The sequence below is a fragment of the Pseudorca crassidens genome, chromosome 18, assembly GCF_039906515.1.
Source record: "Pseudorca crassidens isolate mPseCra1 chromosome 18, mPseCra1.hap1, whole genome shotgun sequence".
Taxonomy (NCBI): Eukaryota; Metazoa; Chordata; class Mammalia; order Artiodactyla; family Delphinidae; genus Pseudorca; species Pseudorca crassidens.
The window spans coordinates 73223276-73237919 of NC_090313.1; the positions used below are offsets into that span (position 1 = coordinate 73223276).

Genomic DNA, 14644 nt, shown 5'->3' on the forward strand with positions numbered 1-14644 from the left:
TGTATTGTGTACCCATATTACTATTGCTGATCTATTGTTATGAATAAATCGTATGAAGCTGAGGAAATTGAATCTTACAAAGTTTGTTATTTTCCCAAAGTCATCTGAACAAGAAAGTGGCAGAGCCAGGATTTGAACCCAGATCTCCTCAACTTCAGGAGTCTTATTTATATCCACTCTGCCATGTTACTTTGCTACACATACTTGGTGGTATCTATGGGTCTATTTGTTGTTGTTGTTGTTGTTGTTGTTGTTGTTGTTTTGTTTTTGCGGTACGCGGGCCTCTAACTGCTGTGGCCTCTCCCGTTGCGGAGCACAGGCTCCGGACGCGCAGGCTCAGCGGCCATGGCTCACGGGCCCAGCCGCTCCGCGGCATGTGGGATCCTCCCGGACCGGGACACGAACCCGCGTCCCCTGCATCGGCAGGCGGACTCCCAATCACTGCGCCACCAGGGAAGCCCTATGGGTCTATTTTGATATTTATCTGTATATCCTCATATATAATATATAGTTCTGTTAACCACTTGATTAAATTCTTACTAGAGGTGGTAGGAGAATAAAGAAGCTGAAAATGCTTGATGAAATAAATAATGTAATTAAAAAAATTTCTCTTTGAGAATACCACACAGAAATTGTAGGCCAGTCGGAAAGTATAATTTACCTTGTTTTGTACAAAATGTTTCCGGGACGCATCTGTTGGGTTTATTGTTAGCCACTAGTTTGGTAGCCCTGCTTGTGGGTCTGCCTTTTCACCTCATGGACTTTAACACAAAACTTCTCCTCTCTCCCTGTTACGGCACGGTGAGGTAATGTCCATTACCACTGGTGGTTTTCCGTGGTGGTTTTCCACATTGTTCGAAGTTATACCTTATATGTCATGTGTCCTCTGGGTTTAATCATGATCCTGTTTACCAGCAGCTGCTTGGATAAATCAGAGCAACCTTTTAAAGTGAATTAGATTTATTGCCTTAAGTATGAGGAAATTGAGCTACAAAAGTAGGATTATAATGGGAGGTTCTGGCAATATGAGAATTAAACTCCAAAGAGATGAAGCCTCCAGATCATTCTTAGTGTCCTAAGTTAAAAGGTATCTTGTATTAATTAAATTATTTTATAATATTTTCCATGTAAATTTATTAAGCACATTCTCTTTAATGAGGCCATTTAAAAATGATCTCTGCTGGTGAGACCTGAGGCCATGAAACTAAGATTTTCTGTATTGGAACAGTATTTGACATAGATTATATTCAATAAAGTATTCTTTATTCAACTTAAAAAATAAATGTGTTAGGTCTTTTAAAGTTACATCTTTTGGGAGATATGGCAGTAGCAACAGGATACACAAGCCTGGAAATAATCATTTGGCTTATCCCATACAGGTTGAAAAAGAGAACTCTGATAGGCTCTCTAACGTTATTGCGTCTGGAACCAAGGGAAGTGGCATAGAGTGTTCTGTATACAGATAGATAGGATGATTGATTTTTTATCAAATTTGTGCTATTCTGTAGCATTTCAGCAAAGAAGAAATTCTTGTTGACTTGGTATTAAAATTGTTGCTTTATGTTTTCTTTGGGTACCCTAATAGATTAAGTAACTGCTCGCATATTAAATCCCAGTTTGCACTGGGAAAAGATCAGTTAAGGCCAAGGTCAAGTACCGATAGACAGTAAACTGCCGTCTCATCCTTACTGGTATCTCACCCAGGCTCTGGGAAATTTTCCTGGGATTGGGAGGTAGGAGAGCAAGCTTTTGTATCAGTTCCACCACTAATTGAGTGGTCCTCCAAGTTAATTTCACTTCTCTGTGCCTCACTTTTCACCTCTGTAAAATGTACATCATGATGAGATTGTTTTGTAAAATTGTTTTAAAGTCTTAGGAAGAAAAACACTACTCTTGCTCTATCCAACGTATATTTTATGAGCATTCATCATATACTCAACTTTATTTTTGGCCCTGTGGAAAGTATAAAGGTAATAAAAGAAAAAACCCAGCACAGACCTTGGCCAGAAACCATCAGAAAAATAATGCAGACATTGTGGAAAGCTTAACCTAGGATGCTGGCGCTTATTGTATGCCAAGTACTATGCTGGGCGCCAGTACTATGGTGGGGATACGGTGGGATTCAGAAACAGACACAGTCCCTGCCTTCCTGAGCTTAGACAGTCTTGTAAAATGGGTGTGAGAGCCATTACTGAGGTAGAATGGACTGGATTTGGTGATTAATGATATAAGAGAATGAGAGAATTGGAGCAGGTAATTAAATATCTAGATGAAGCTGTTGAATAGGAATTGGAAATGAGAACCAGAGTTTAAGAGAGATTGGGATTAGTAGTGGTTACTTAGGAATCATCAGCAAGTATGGAATTTTAAGAAAGAAATTTTAAGGTCATTCTTCATATGGTAGAGTAGGTTATTGCTGAGTATGATTGGCAGGTTGAGATTATACTCATTTCTAAACATTCTGGAGTCATATTCTCTTCCAGAATTCTGTTTCTGGAGTGTGGGATGGACTCTATATTTAGACTATGGCAAGAATGAGGTAGCAGTGCTGATTAACCATAGTCATTGACATTTATTGAGGAGTTTTTAACTGGGAACCAGGTACTATGCGAATAAACTCTCTACATGGCTTTTTTTCTTGGTCTTCACAACCACCCTCTAAAATAGGTACTATTAATATCATCCCTATTTTTTTAGAAGAAATTGAAGCTTCAGGATTCTAAGCAACTTTGTCAAATGTTGCATGTGGGTTAAGTAAGGTAAGGGTTGAGAGTTGGATTGGATTTAGCGACATGGGGCTCACAGGTGACCATGATGAGTGGTTTTGGTGGAATGGTGGAGAATGGTGGAGTGGGTTCAGAGAATGGGAAGAGAGGAATTGAAAACAATGAGTGCGTGCAGTTCTTTCAGCGAGCCTTGTTGAAAAGGGGAGCATAGAAATTGAGTGGTAGTTGGGGAAGTGGAATCAAAATGTGTTGTTGTTTCCGAGACTTTTGTATGCTGATGAGAATGCTGCAGCAGAAAGGGGAAGATTGACGATGCCTGGGAGAAAGAGGCACTACTGGAGCAATGTCCCTGAGTAGACAAGAGGGGGCAGGATCCAGTGTACAGGTGGGGCGGCTGCAGGATAGCTGATTCAGAGTAGCTGGAGGGAAGGCAGTTAGTTATAAAGGCTGTGGACGCAGAGAAGTGGGCAGATGTGGAGGTGAGCGCTTGTGGAGGTTCTCTCCTGATTATTTCGATGAGGGAAGAAAAGCAAGCAAGATCATCTGAGAGTGAGGGCGGGGTGCAGGTGTTTTCCAGGGTTTAAATTCTCACCTAAAGTGTCCCAAGAGGGGACATCCATTCCATTTGGCTATTTTATTTCTTTTATGTAAGTTTTCTAGGAAGCGTTTGTCTTATTTTGCAGAACTCAGTAGTCATTCATTTGAAACCTTATTTTGGAATCCTAGGTATTTATTACAATGAGTGCCTAAAAACTTGGTATTTCTATCGTTTTTTTTTTTTATGTTACAGAAAAGACAACTGAAAGATAGAAATTTTAATTCATTAGAGATAAACTAAGGAATGGGAACAAGATAGTGGTAAGTCAGAATGAAATCATAACACATCAGTTTTGTTTTCCTTGAAAGAAATATTTGCCTTGCTGCACTTTACCACTGTTTTCTCCCTTCTTCTTTCCTCTGGCAAACTGCTGTGATGTGTACTCTCCCTGTGTTGCCATTCACTGCTTCTCTTTCCTTAATGAGTAGAAATCCTGGATCTCTATTCATTGCAGTATGGGACTGACTTCTTGAAGACAGCTTCCTAATTTAAAATGGAATATGCCAAATTCTCAAGAGTTAAGGTGTTTAACTTTTGTAACAGTTGATAGTATTTACCATCTTTCTTCTTTTGGCTTCTGTTACACTGTACTATGCTTTTTTCCTTCCTCTTTTTTTTTTTTTTTTCCCCTAACTGTGGCCCCTTCTTCTCTTATCTCCTCCTCTTGTTGTTCCCTAGTGCTGTCCCTCTGCTCGTTCTATATTCACTTCAGCTCCTTATATCCAACCCCACTCTCTCTCTGCTTTGCAGATGACATTAGTGATAGGAGGATTGTGCCTTCTGGTTTGCATGAGCAGTCTAATTGTCGTTTGTAGATAACTTCTCTTTTCTCTTTCATTGTTTTTATGATTTTATTTTTTGTCTTGGTGTTAAATAGTTTCACTATAGATTATCTGAATATGGATTTGTTTTTATTTAACACTACTTAAGACTTGTGTTTCTTTTGTTTCAAATTCCTTTTTACGCTTTTAACCATTTTAAATGTTCATTTTTATAGTTCATAGCTGATAGTTCTATTATCAGAAGTTGTTTGGAGCCTTATCCTTCTGGTTATTTCTGATGGCTCTTGTTTGTGGTAAAGCTGAGAATGTCCCTTCAAGGTTTGAGTCATTCTATGTGTGGCTTGTTTAGGGGGATGTCACTCCTCAGAGGGTCTGTGTTGGGTTCAGCCAGGTGCCTTCAGGATGTCACCTGCCTGGACCACTTTTAGGTAAATTTCTTCACTTAAGGGAGTATAAAACTAAATCCCAAGTCACACGAGTGCAGGCCCTGGTTCCTGTTTCTGGGGGCGACTTGTACCTTACTCCACACATATAGAACATAGGCTCAGATGGACAGACGTACTTGCTTCTTCCATGTGCGTGTTTAATTCTGCCCTTTGAGAGTCCTGGCTTCGCTTGCCAGTCTCAGCTCAGCTTTGACATTTGTAGGCCTCAGGCCTTGTCGCGGGCCTCACTTTGTGCTCATTAAACCTCGAGCCCTGGAAACCCTCAAGGACTGCCATGCCGTCAGCTGTATTTTATTTATTTTTTGACTGTTAGGTATTTCTCTTATCTTCTGGTAAGATCACCTATATATAAACAGGATATTTGTTACATTTTATCCAGAGTTTTTTTTTTAATGTTACAGAAAACTGAAAGATAGAAAATTCAATTCATTAGAGATAAACTGTATCTATATATTTATCATAAGTTCTTGAGGGTCTTATCCTCCAGTTTGTTGTTTCTGAGGACTTTTATTTATAGTTTAGTTGGGAACTCGTCTTCAGCGAGGCTTTCATTGCAGGATTTATATGTGGATAGAAAGGGATGTCCAATATAATACATAAAATATGTATATATTTTTAGCTAAACTATAAGCTTCTTGAATGCATGGACTATATCATATTTTTTTGTATTCCAGTGTTTTGAAAATCAGTAGAATATTTTCAGAACTTGACCATAAACTAGACAAAGAACTATGAGATATTTAAAGTTCAACTGATAGTATTTTAATATAATCTGTAAAAATTGTGTAGTCCCTATACTCTGAAAGAGTGCCATTGTCCATCTAGTTTTAAGATCTTTACAGTTAGACATAAGATAAATTAAATATTTTAAGTTTTTCAAGTTCAAAGGTCTTTAGAGTTAAATGGAAAAGGCAAGGGCCTATCTTTAGATCCAAAGAAGAGCAAGGTAAAATTAAATAATCAACCTGCCTGGGAGTAGTGGCATCCTACCATTAGACGAAATAATTAGTAATGTTATCGTCCCCTTCCCCTACCTTAGAAGTGATAGAATGACTGGCTTAGCAACTTTAAATAAGGATCAGTATGTCCCATCAGAGTCTCTGACAAGAGTCTCGCCCCTGTTCTTGCTGAAATACCTAGTTGTGGGTAATATCAAAATGCTAAGAGGGCAGCCCCCGTGATATTAAATGGGACTGTATAATATTTGGTGTGAGAAGTATGTCTGCAGCTCCAGATCTCATACCAGCAGAAATTTTTGGCTAAATATTACCTTGGTTAACTTGGCTAATTGTCTTCTGTAGTGGGTAAGCATCTTTCAACTCCAGTGACATTTAGAATTAAGAGTAGAAATGTCTAAGAGACTCAAAACTGTAATAGTAGTATTTTTTGTTAAGGGATATGTACATATTTATTTATTATTTTTATGTACTTGTAATTTAAGACAATATGGCTAATGAGGGTGACAGGCATGCAATTCCAATTCTAAGTGTATTATGGAATAATTTAGATCTGTGATTTTACATGAAAATTTATGTTAAGTACTTTTGGGGAACATTTAGGAGAAATTAGGCTTACCTCATTTATAAGTTTAACTTACTAAGTTTATGAAAGTATTTATATGTAAGTTATGCTTTGTTAAGTAAGACAATTGAAGAACTAAGAAGGAAATAAAATATATTACATTTATAGACGTATGTTAAAAATTTTAGTGGCATTTAATTAGCCAGGTTTGTGAATGGCATCAAGCATTATTCAAAAACCTCTTAAAAGTGACTTCTAAAATCTGCTGCTCTTGTACATAAAAAAATATTTGTAAGTGAATCTAAAAGCTTTAAGGACTAACCGAATTTCTGCAGTTTTCACTTTAATAAATTGAATATTTAAAAAATCAAAGTAAACCTTTGAAGAGATTTTTTTGCACAAAAAGTACCCTTGAGGATATAAAGCAACTCGTATCAGCATGGCTTATAGTACTCCATGTGTTTCTGAGTGTGATTGATTTGCTTGTTAGATAGTGAGGGAAGACTTAATCCAGTATACAAAAAAGCCTTTTCTATTACGTAGTGTAGTATCTTGCATTCATCAAAAGTTCAGATATTTGTTGAAAAATTAATATTTTGAACTGACTCTGGAATATATCATACTAAAATATTTGTTTATAATTTTCTGATAGCAAATAACTAAAATTTCTAAAGTTCTTTTTAGAACTGGAACTTATTAAAGGTTAAGTTCTATGGAGTCACGTGATTTATGAAGAGGCACCACTGCAATTCAGTAGGGAAAGGTGGGTCTTGTCAGTAAATGCTTCTGGGTTAATTGAATGTCCATGTGGTGAGGAAAATCTCAACCCCTTACCTCACATCATATAGAAAAACTAATTTGAAATAGATCACCACCTAAAATGTAAAAAGGTAATAAAATAAAACTTCCAGAAGAAAACATGGAAGGGATATCATCATCTTCTTGGGATAGCAAAGATTTATTAAACTGGACAATAAAGCATTAAAGATAAAAGGTCAGTAAGTCAGAATTCTAAAATTATGAACTTCTTTTCATCAAGAGATGCACCATTAAGACAAGTCATATACTGGTAGAAAGTTAAAAAAAAAAGGAAAGCCATATACTGGTAGAAGATGTTTGCAAAGCATATGTATGACAAAGGACTTGTATCCAGAATATATAAAGAACAACGATCAGTAAATCAATAAGAAAAAGTCAGGCAACCCAGTTGAAAGAAAATGGACTAAAGACTGGAACAGATACTATACAAAAGAAGATATTCACATGGCTAATAAGCATCTTGTTGAAAAGGTGTTTAACATCTGTAGCCATTCAAGAAAGGCAAGGTAGAACCACAATGAGACACCATTACACCCCACCCCACCCCCAGAATGACTAGGGTGGGACAACTGGCACTCTCGTACATGGTGATGGGAGTGTAGAATGGCATCACTACTCTGGAATACCGTTGGCTATATTTACTAAAGCTAATCTTACATACACTTTATGATGCAGCTATTCTGCTCCTGGGTACAGATCCCAAAGAAATGAATGCTTCTGTTCACCATGAGGATAATTCCCATATTCATAGAGGCTTTAATAATAAACCTCAAATAGAAAACAGCTCAGGTGTCCATTCACAGAATTGATAAGTTGTATATTTATGCAATAGAATACTCCACAGCAGTGAAGAAAGATAAACGGCTATATACAGGAACATGGATGAATTTCACAGGTAATGTTGAAAGAGTATGTACTATAGGATTCCATTTTATGAAACTAGAACAGGCGAACCTAATCTATGATAGTAAGGTCAAAATAAGGGTTACCTTTACCAGCTGATATTTACTAACAGGGGCCATGAAAAAAACTTTCTGGGGTATTGGGAAATGCTCTTTGTTCTACTGGTGGTTATACAGTACCAAAATTTATTGAGTTGTATACCTAATATATGTACATTTTACTGAATATATGGTATACCTCAATGAAAAATAGATTTAAACAATTCTGTTAAGTAGTAATCATCCCCATTTACAGAGGAAGAATATGAGGCTTGTAGATGTTAAGTGATACGCTCATATAATCAGTAATTGGTGGACCTGGGAGTAGGAAGGCACCCAGGGTTTAGGATTCTAAATCTAATGCTAACTCCGGATCACCATGCTGTTTCTCTGTGAAGGGAGGAATCGTGTTTGCAACGTTTTTATGTCAACAGCCAGTGTAGTTCCTGTCCTTATTAGATAAACATATATTTTCTGATTTGAAAAAATAGCAGTCATATATTTGATGAGAGTGGACATTAAAATTCTTAATCATTGGACTTCCCTGGCAGGCCAGTAGCTAAGACACTGCACTCCCAATGCAAGGGGCCCGGGTTCAATCTCTGGTCTGGGAACTTGATCCCGCATGCCACAACTAAAGATCCTGCATGCTGCAACTAAAAAGATGCAGCAATGAAGATCCCACGTGCCGCAACTAAGACCTGAGGCAGCCAAATAAATATTAAAAAAAAAATTCTTGGGCTTCCCTGGTGGTGCAGTGGTTGAGAGTCTGCCTGCCAATGCAGGGGACACGGGTTCGTGCCCCGGTCCAGGAAGATCCCACATGCCGCGGAGCAGCTAGGCCCGTGAACCATGGCCGCTGGGCCTGCGTGTCCGGAGCCTGTGCTCCTCAACGGGAGAGGCCACAACAGTGAGAGGCCCGCGTACGTTAAAAAATAAATAAATAAATAAATAAAATTCTTAATCGTTAATTTCAAATAATAAGTCCTCTAATTTCTGTTTAAGCTTTGCTTTCTTGCCTCCTGATTTCTTACCAAATAATTTCTCTTGGACTCAAAGTCTCATATATTGACCCCAAGTCCTTATAGTAAAAATATCAGTATGAACTACTTGGAACTCGTGTTTTTTTTCATTAGCTATGGAGAGGTATGTTTTCCTGTTTAATTCATATAGATTAATGTCATAGCAAAGTAAGAGTATTTTTCTTCCTTTTACAGAAGTTTCAGTAATTTGATTTATGTTCTTGGGCATATATAAGACCTGTTCCAAATTTCTTTTTCTTATACTAGAATTCTAACAATGTATGAACAAACAGATATAACCAAAGAATTTAGAATAATCATGAAACAGAAAGCTGGAAGAAATAGAAAGAGCTGAATAGAGGGGAATCTTAAGAAGGTGCCTGTATAGCAATTGGAGAAAATTGTGATAGTATCTTTGACCCTGTTTCTAAATATGGTGTGGAATGAAGGCATCTTCAGAAGAGGTCTCTTCCCCTTTGATTTCTGGAACCCTGGATGCGTGGTGCTGTCTGACAGACAGTTCTATTTCTGTTGCCCAATCTTTTATGGAGATTTGCCAGGCAGTAATACAGTAGGTTCAACTGAGGATGTGTACTCTGAGCCCACATCACTAGCACATGTGTGTTTCTAGAACATGCCAAAAACTTTGTAGCAACCCTATAATTTCATTTTCTTAGGTGCTCAAATAATTTAATTAGTGGTGTTGTTATATTCATCATATTTAAAGTTTATTAACTACCAAGTAACTAATATGAATAATGAAATTTATGTAACGAATAAGGAGTTATAATACAGTAGGATCTATGTACCCACCATGGAGTTTAAGATAAAGAACATTAGCATTACCTTGAAGGCCCCCTATGAGCTCCTCTGCATCCTGTTCCCTCCCCTCCTCTTTCAGAGTTAGCCACTGTCCTGGATTTGGGGTTTATCATTCCTTTGCCTTTCTTTATACTTTTAGCACATACATATTAATCTCCACACAGTATCTTGTTTTGCTTAGAATCATACTGTATGTGTTCTTTGAACTTACTTTTTCACTCAACATTGTGGTCCTGAGATTGATCTATTATTATTGCATGTGTCTGTAATTCATGTTCACGTGAATATAGTATCCCATTATGTGAATGTATAATAATTTATGCATCTGTTCTGATACTGGACCTTTGGGTTGTTTCCAGGTGTTTACTATTACAAGCAGTGCTGTAAGAACATTTACATATAATATTGATATTTAATATTGCTTAGAAAGGGAATATTGGCTTTTGGAGGAAGTCAGGCTTATTTGCATATGATAGGGTAAGGCATCTTTCTTCCCATTCCTACGGGGAAATATCCTCCAGTAGGAGAACTGAGCTCAGTGTAGACATGCTACTCTTTTATCTGCAGATTTCCAGTTATTCTCTATATTTGAAATGCGGTAAGCTAGCAGGGTGTCAGCCTGTGTTTGACCATTGGGGCAGAGGCTGACGATGCTGTGTAACCCTACTAATAAAGTCTCTTTTTAAAAAGAGACCAGTAAAAGAAGCCCTGAGACTTATTTTTTACAGCCTGGAAGCTGTCACTGAGTCCTTAAATTGAAGCATGCCATTGGGCAGTGATGCCCTAATGGAGGAAGAAGTACAGAACAGAGTCAAGGGTGTCCTTTGGGAAGCTGACAGTCTGTTTCGAATGTACTATCAAACTGCAGTGAGACGGAACTGAAGACCTGCAAAGCACAGGCACACTTTCTGTGAGACGTGGGACTTGCCACAAATGCCACATCTGGCCTCTTGAGCAGTTTCCTTCAGACCGTTTATGAGCCCGTCAGAATACTGAGTGGCAGGACAAGGTCAGCAGCAGCAAACACCTGGAGTGCAGCCTGTGAACGAGCTTTGACATAATTCTCGCAGCACAGCTTTACTGAACTGGCTGTGTGTGCAATGTGGGCTGCAAGCAGGACTCCTCAGTGACCGCTAAATAGCAAGCTGAGGCGGGAAAGCACAAGCTGAGGAGGCAGAAGAAATGTTTCCAGAGTCCCTGCAGTTCACCCCTCGTCAGCGAGGCCACCGAGCAGCCTGGCACGCAGCTGTAAGGACGGGCTTGCTGTGTGAGCAAGAGCTTCGGGCTGGCTGTGCCTCCAGAAAGCAGGACCACAAACAATGACAGACTATTTAAATAGCAGGCGCAGCTGCTAGCAGAAGGGCAGACTTGACGTGTGTTCTGTGTGGAAGAGATTGTCAGCCGCTTTTTATTGTCTTTGGCCAGGAATCCAATTCAGGAAAGACATTATACATACACAGATATATATATATATATATATATATATATATATATATACATAAAACAGTAAAGTTCTGCTCTACTACTTTATACCTCTTCATCAAAACCAAACAGAGGGCTTCCCTGGTGGCGCAGTGGTTGAGAGTCCACCTGCCTATGCAGGGGACGCGGGTTCGTGCCCCGGTCCTGGAAGATCCCACATGCCATTCAGCGGCTGGGCCCGTGAGCCATGGCTGCTGAGCCTGCGCGTCTGGAGCCTGTGCTCCGCAGCGGGAGAGGCCACAGCAGTGAGAAGCCCGCATACCGCAAAAAAAAAACCAAAACAAAACAGAAATTCGTTCAAAAAACAATGGTTGCAATGAAATACTAGGAATAGAGCAACATAACATTTTTAGTTTTTTAGTCTTTACCAGTCTCATTACATTTTTACCTTATTGACAGAATACTTAAAAGACTAATAATGGGCTAGAACCAAAACCATAATAATACCTTTAAATTTGAGAATGCCTTATAACTATTTCACTATACACGATTTTCAAGTTCCTTTCCTGTGGATTTTTTCCCCACAAGATTGCTTATTCATCTTTGTCTCCTCCTAGGGCCTAGCACAGTAGAGGATATATACCTCCTAACAGGTGTGGGTGTTCAGTAAATAACTGTTTAACTGGATTGGACTCCAAGGATTCAGATGTCAGTGTATGGTAACCTAGTAGAAAGACATACACTTTTCACCAGCCTCTCTCATCCTCAGCACTTTCATGTAGCGGTCTAATTCCAGTAGTCTGAAGATGCTGCAGTATGTTAACTATTTTTTACCTTGAGTTTTCAACCTTGCTGGTTTTCATCCATTTTCCTGTTTTCCTGAGTTCATTGAGTAATACACATGTGAGACTTTTTCTGATACCAGGAAGAGAAACTCCGTGATGAGTTAGATGAATTAAAAGCATGAAGCTGGAAAAGGGATAAGAATAGATTTTGGCACATGGGTGGAAAAGGAACACACATATGGGATGTGAAGGGCTGCAAATACAGGCAGAGCTGTAAAGAGAGTAAAGGTAGGAAAACAGAGGCAGAGGCAGTTCAGGGAGGAAGAACTAAAAGCTTAGACACAAAGTGATGGAGTCTCCCCCAACACCCAGAGAGAGGCAAATAAATACTGTTCTGAGAAGCCCCATAATTTCACTATTTGAAGAAGACATGTTTCACATTACATTAGACAAAATATGCCACTTTGTAAGCATAATTATATTTATGTATTTATCAAAATTCTTTTTTAAAATTGCTGTATAATTGACATGTATTACATTAGTTTCAGGTGTACAACATAATGATTCAATATTTGTGTATATTGTGAAATGATCACCACCATAAATAGAATTAACATCCTTTGCCACATATAGTTATCAAAATTCTTGATTCCCATTTGGGGGCCTGTATAATTTGAATGATCCTGTGATTTTTGACACCCTCAAAGCATGAGTAATATTTTTACACATAAACTTTGCACATAAATTAAGAAGATTTCATTAAGCCCTGCTGTTTGTAATTTGATGAATGAAATGGTTTTTCCAACATGGAAGCAGAGAAAATCATTTTGGTTGTAAAGGATAAACTAGTAAGCTATGCAAATAAATATATTTTGAATTCTTATCCTTTCAGCTTTTAATGATTTTTTTTTAAAGTTACTTATTTGGCTTAGGACAGTAATGAATAAAGGAATTGATTTTCTGTTAACACTATTAAGGTTATTAGATAGGAATAGTCTGTATTGCCCTCTGTTGGTGAATGTTATTTTTGACAAAATAATTGCTGCTGTATGTGTCATTTATACGTATTTAATGTTTGTATCAACCAGTATACTTTACAGAAAAGCACTTTAAAAACTGACCTAAGAGTTGTAGCCGTGAATTGGCAAAAGGGGGAAAAATTGATCTTGTGGGCTTATTGATTTAATAGTTTTATTGACTAATGTAGTATTGAAATACTTTTGCCTTTGATTAATTTTAATTTTATGTATTTATTTTTTTGTCAGAGCTCCACCTCAGATAAGGCGTCCCAATCGAGAAGTAAGACCTCTGAGGAAAGAAATGCCAGGAGGAGGAGCCCGGGGACCTGTAGGCCGAGCACATCCTATATCAAAGAGTGAAAAACCCTCTACAAGTAGGGACAAGGATTGTAGAGCAAGAGGGAGAGATGACAAGGCAAGACTACCTCTTTGTAACCCACTCACTTTAAGCCCGTGATGTTTGTTGCTTATTATACTTTTAGTGGGCTTTTCAGAGGACCCTGGTTTTGACATGGAAGAGGTTTTTTAAAAAACTTTGAATCAAAAACCTATGCAGTCTTTGCATTTTGAAGGCCATTCTATACTGTCAGTAACCTCAGAGGTGTATATATTTCTTAACACACACACACAGAAATCTTAAGTAAAATGGAGCTTTTCATTCTTTGAATTTCAAAATTGTATTAAATATCATCACAATTCTGATAATTAAAGATAAAAAATGACAAAATTAAATAGGAAATAATTTTGAATCTTAAATAGTAGTCCACGTTCACTTAGAGGAGGATGAGGAGGTAGTTTGTATTTTCTTTTTTTCCCACCCCCCCTGCGGCTTTCCCCCTTGGTGTCCATACGTTTGTTCTCTACATCTATGTCTCAACTTCTGCCCTGCAAACAGGTTCATCTGTACCATTTTTCTAGGTTCCACATACATGCGTTAATATACGATATTTGTTTTTCTCTTTCTGACTTACTTCACTCTGTATGACAGTCTCTAAATCCATCCACGTCTCAACAAATGACCTAATTTCATTCCTTTTTATGGCTGAGTAATATTCCACTGTATATATGTACCACATCTTCTTTATCCATTCCTCTGTCGATGGGCATTTAGGTTGCTTCCATGACCTGGCTATTGTAAATAGGGCTGCAGTGAACATTGGGGTGCATGACTCTTTCTGACTTATGGTTTTCTCTGGGTATATGCCCAGTAGTGGGATTGCTGGATCATATGGTAATTCTATTTTTAGTTTTTTAAGGAACCTCCGTACTGTTCTCCATAGTGGCTGTACCCATTTACATTCCCACCAAGAGTGCAAGAGGGTTCCCTTTTCTCCACACCCTCTCCAGCATTTGTTGTTTGTAGATTTTCTGATGATGCCCATTCTAACTGGTGTGAGGTGATACCTCATTGTAGTTCTGATTTGCATTTCTCTAATAATTAGTGATGTTGAGCAGCTTTTCATGTGCTTCTTGGCCATCTGTATGTCTTCTTTGGAGAAATGTCTATTTAGGTCTTCTGCCCATTTTTTGATTGGGTTGTTTATTTCTTTAATATTGAGCTGCATGAGCTGTTTATATATTTTGGAGATTAATCCTTTGTCCGTTGATGCGTTTGTGAATATTTTCTCCCATTCTGAGGGTTGTCTTTTCATCTTGTTTATGGTTTCCTTTGCTTTGCAAAAGCTTTTAAGTTTCATTAGGTCCCATTTGTTTATTCTTGTTTTTATTTCCATTACTCTAG

At 38.0% G+C, this 14644-nt stretch overlaps 1 protein-coding gene across 15 annotated transcripts in view; it reads left to right on the forward strand.

Moving 5' to 3' along the window:
- Positions 1-14644, forward strand: part of KATNAL1 (katanin catalytic subunit A1 like 1) — a 90346-nt gene that overhangs the window by 17988 nt on the left and 57714 nt on the right. For all 15 annotated transcript variants that reach the window (XR_010936981.1, XR_010936982.1, XR_010936983.1 and 12 more), the window contains one exon: positions 13150-13318. Coding sequence is in view for 9 of the 15 variants with exons in the window: in XM_067713537.1 (XP_067569638.1) it covers positions 13150-13318 (169 nt within the window). In the remaining 6 variants the exon portion in view is untranslated. The remainder of the gene's footprint in view (positions 1-13149; positions 13319-14644) is intronic.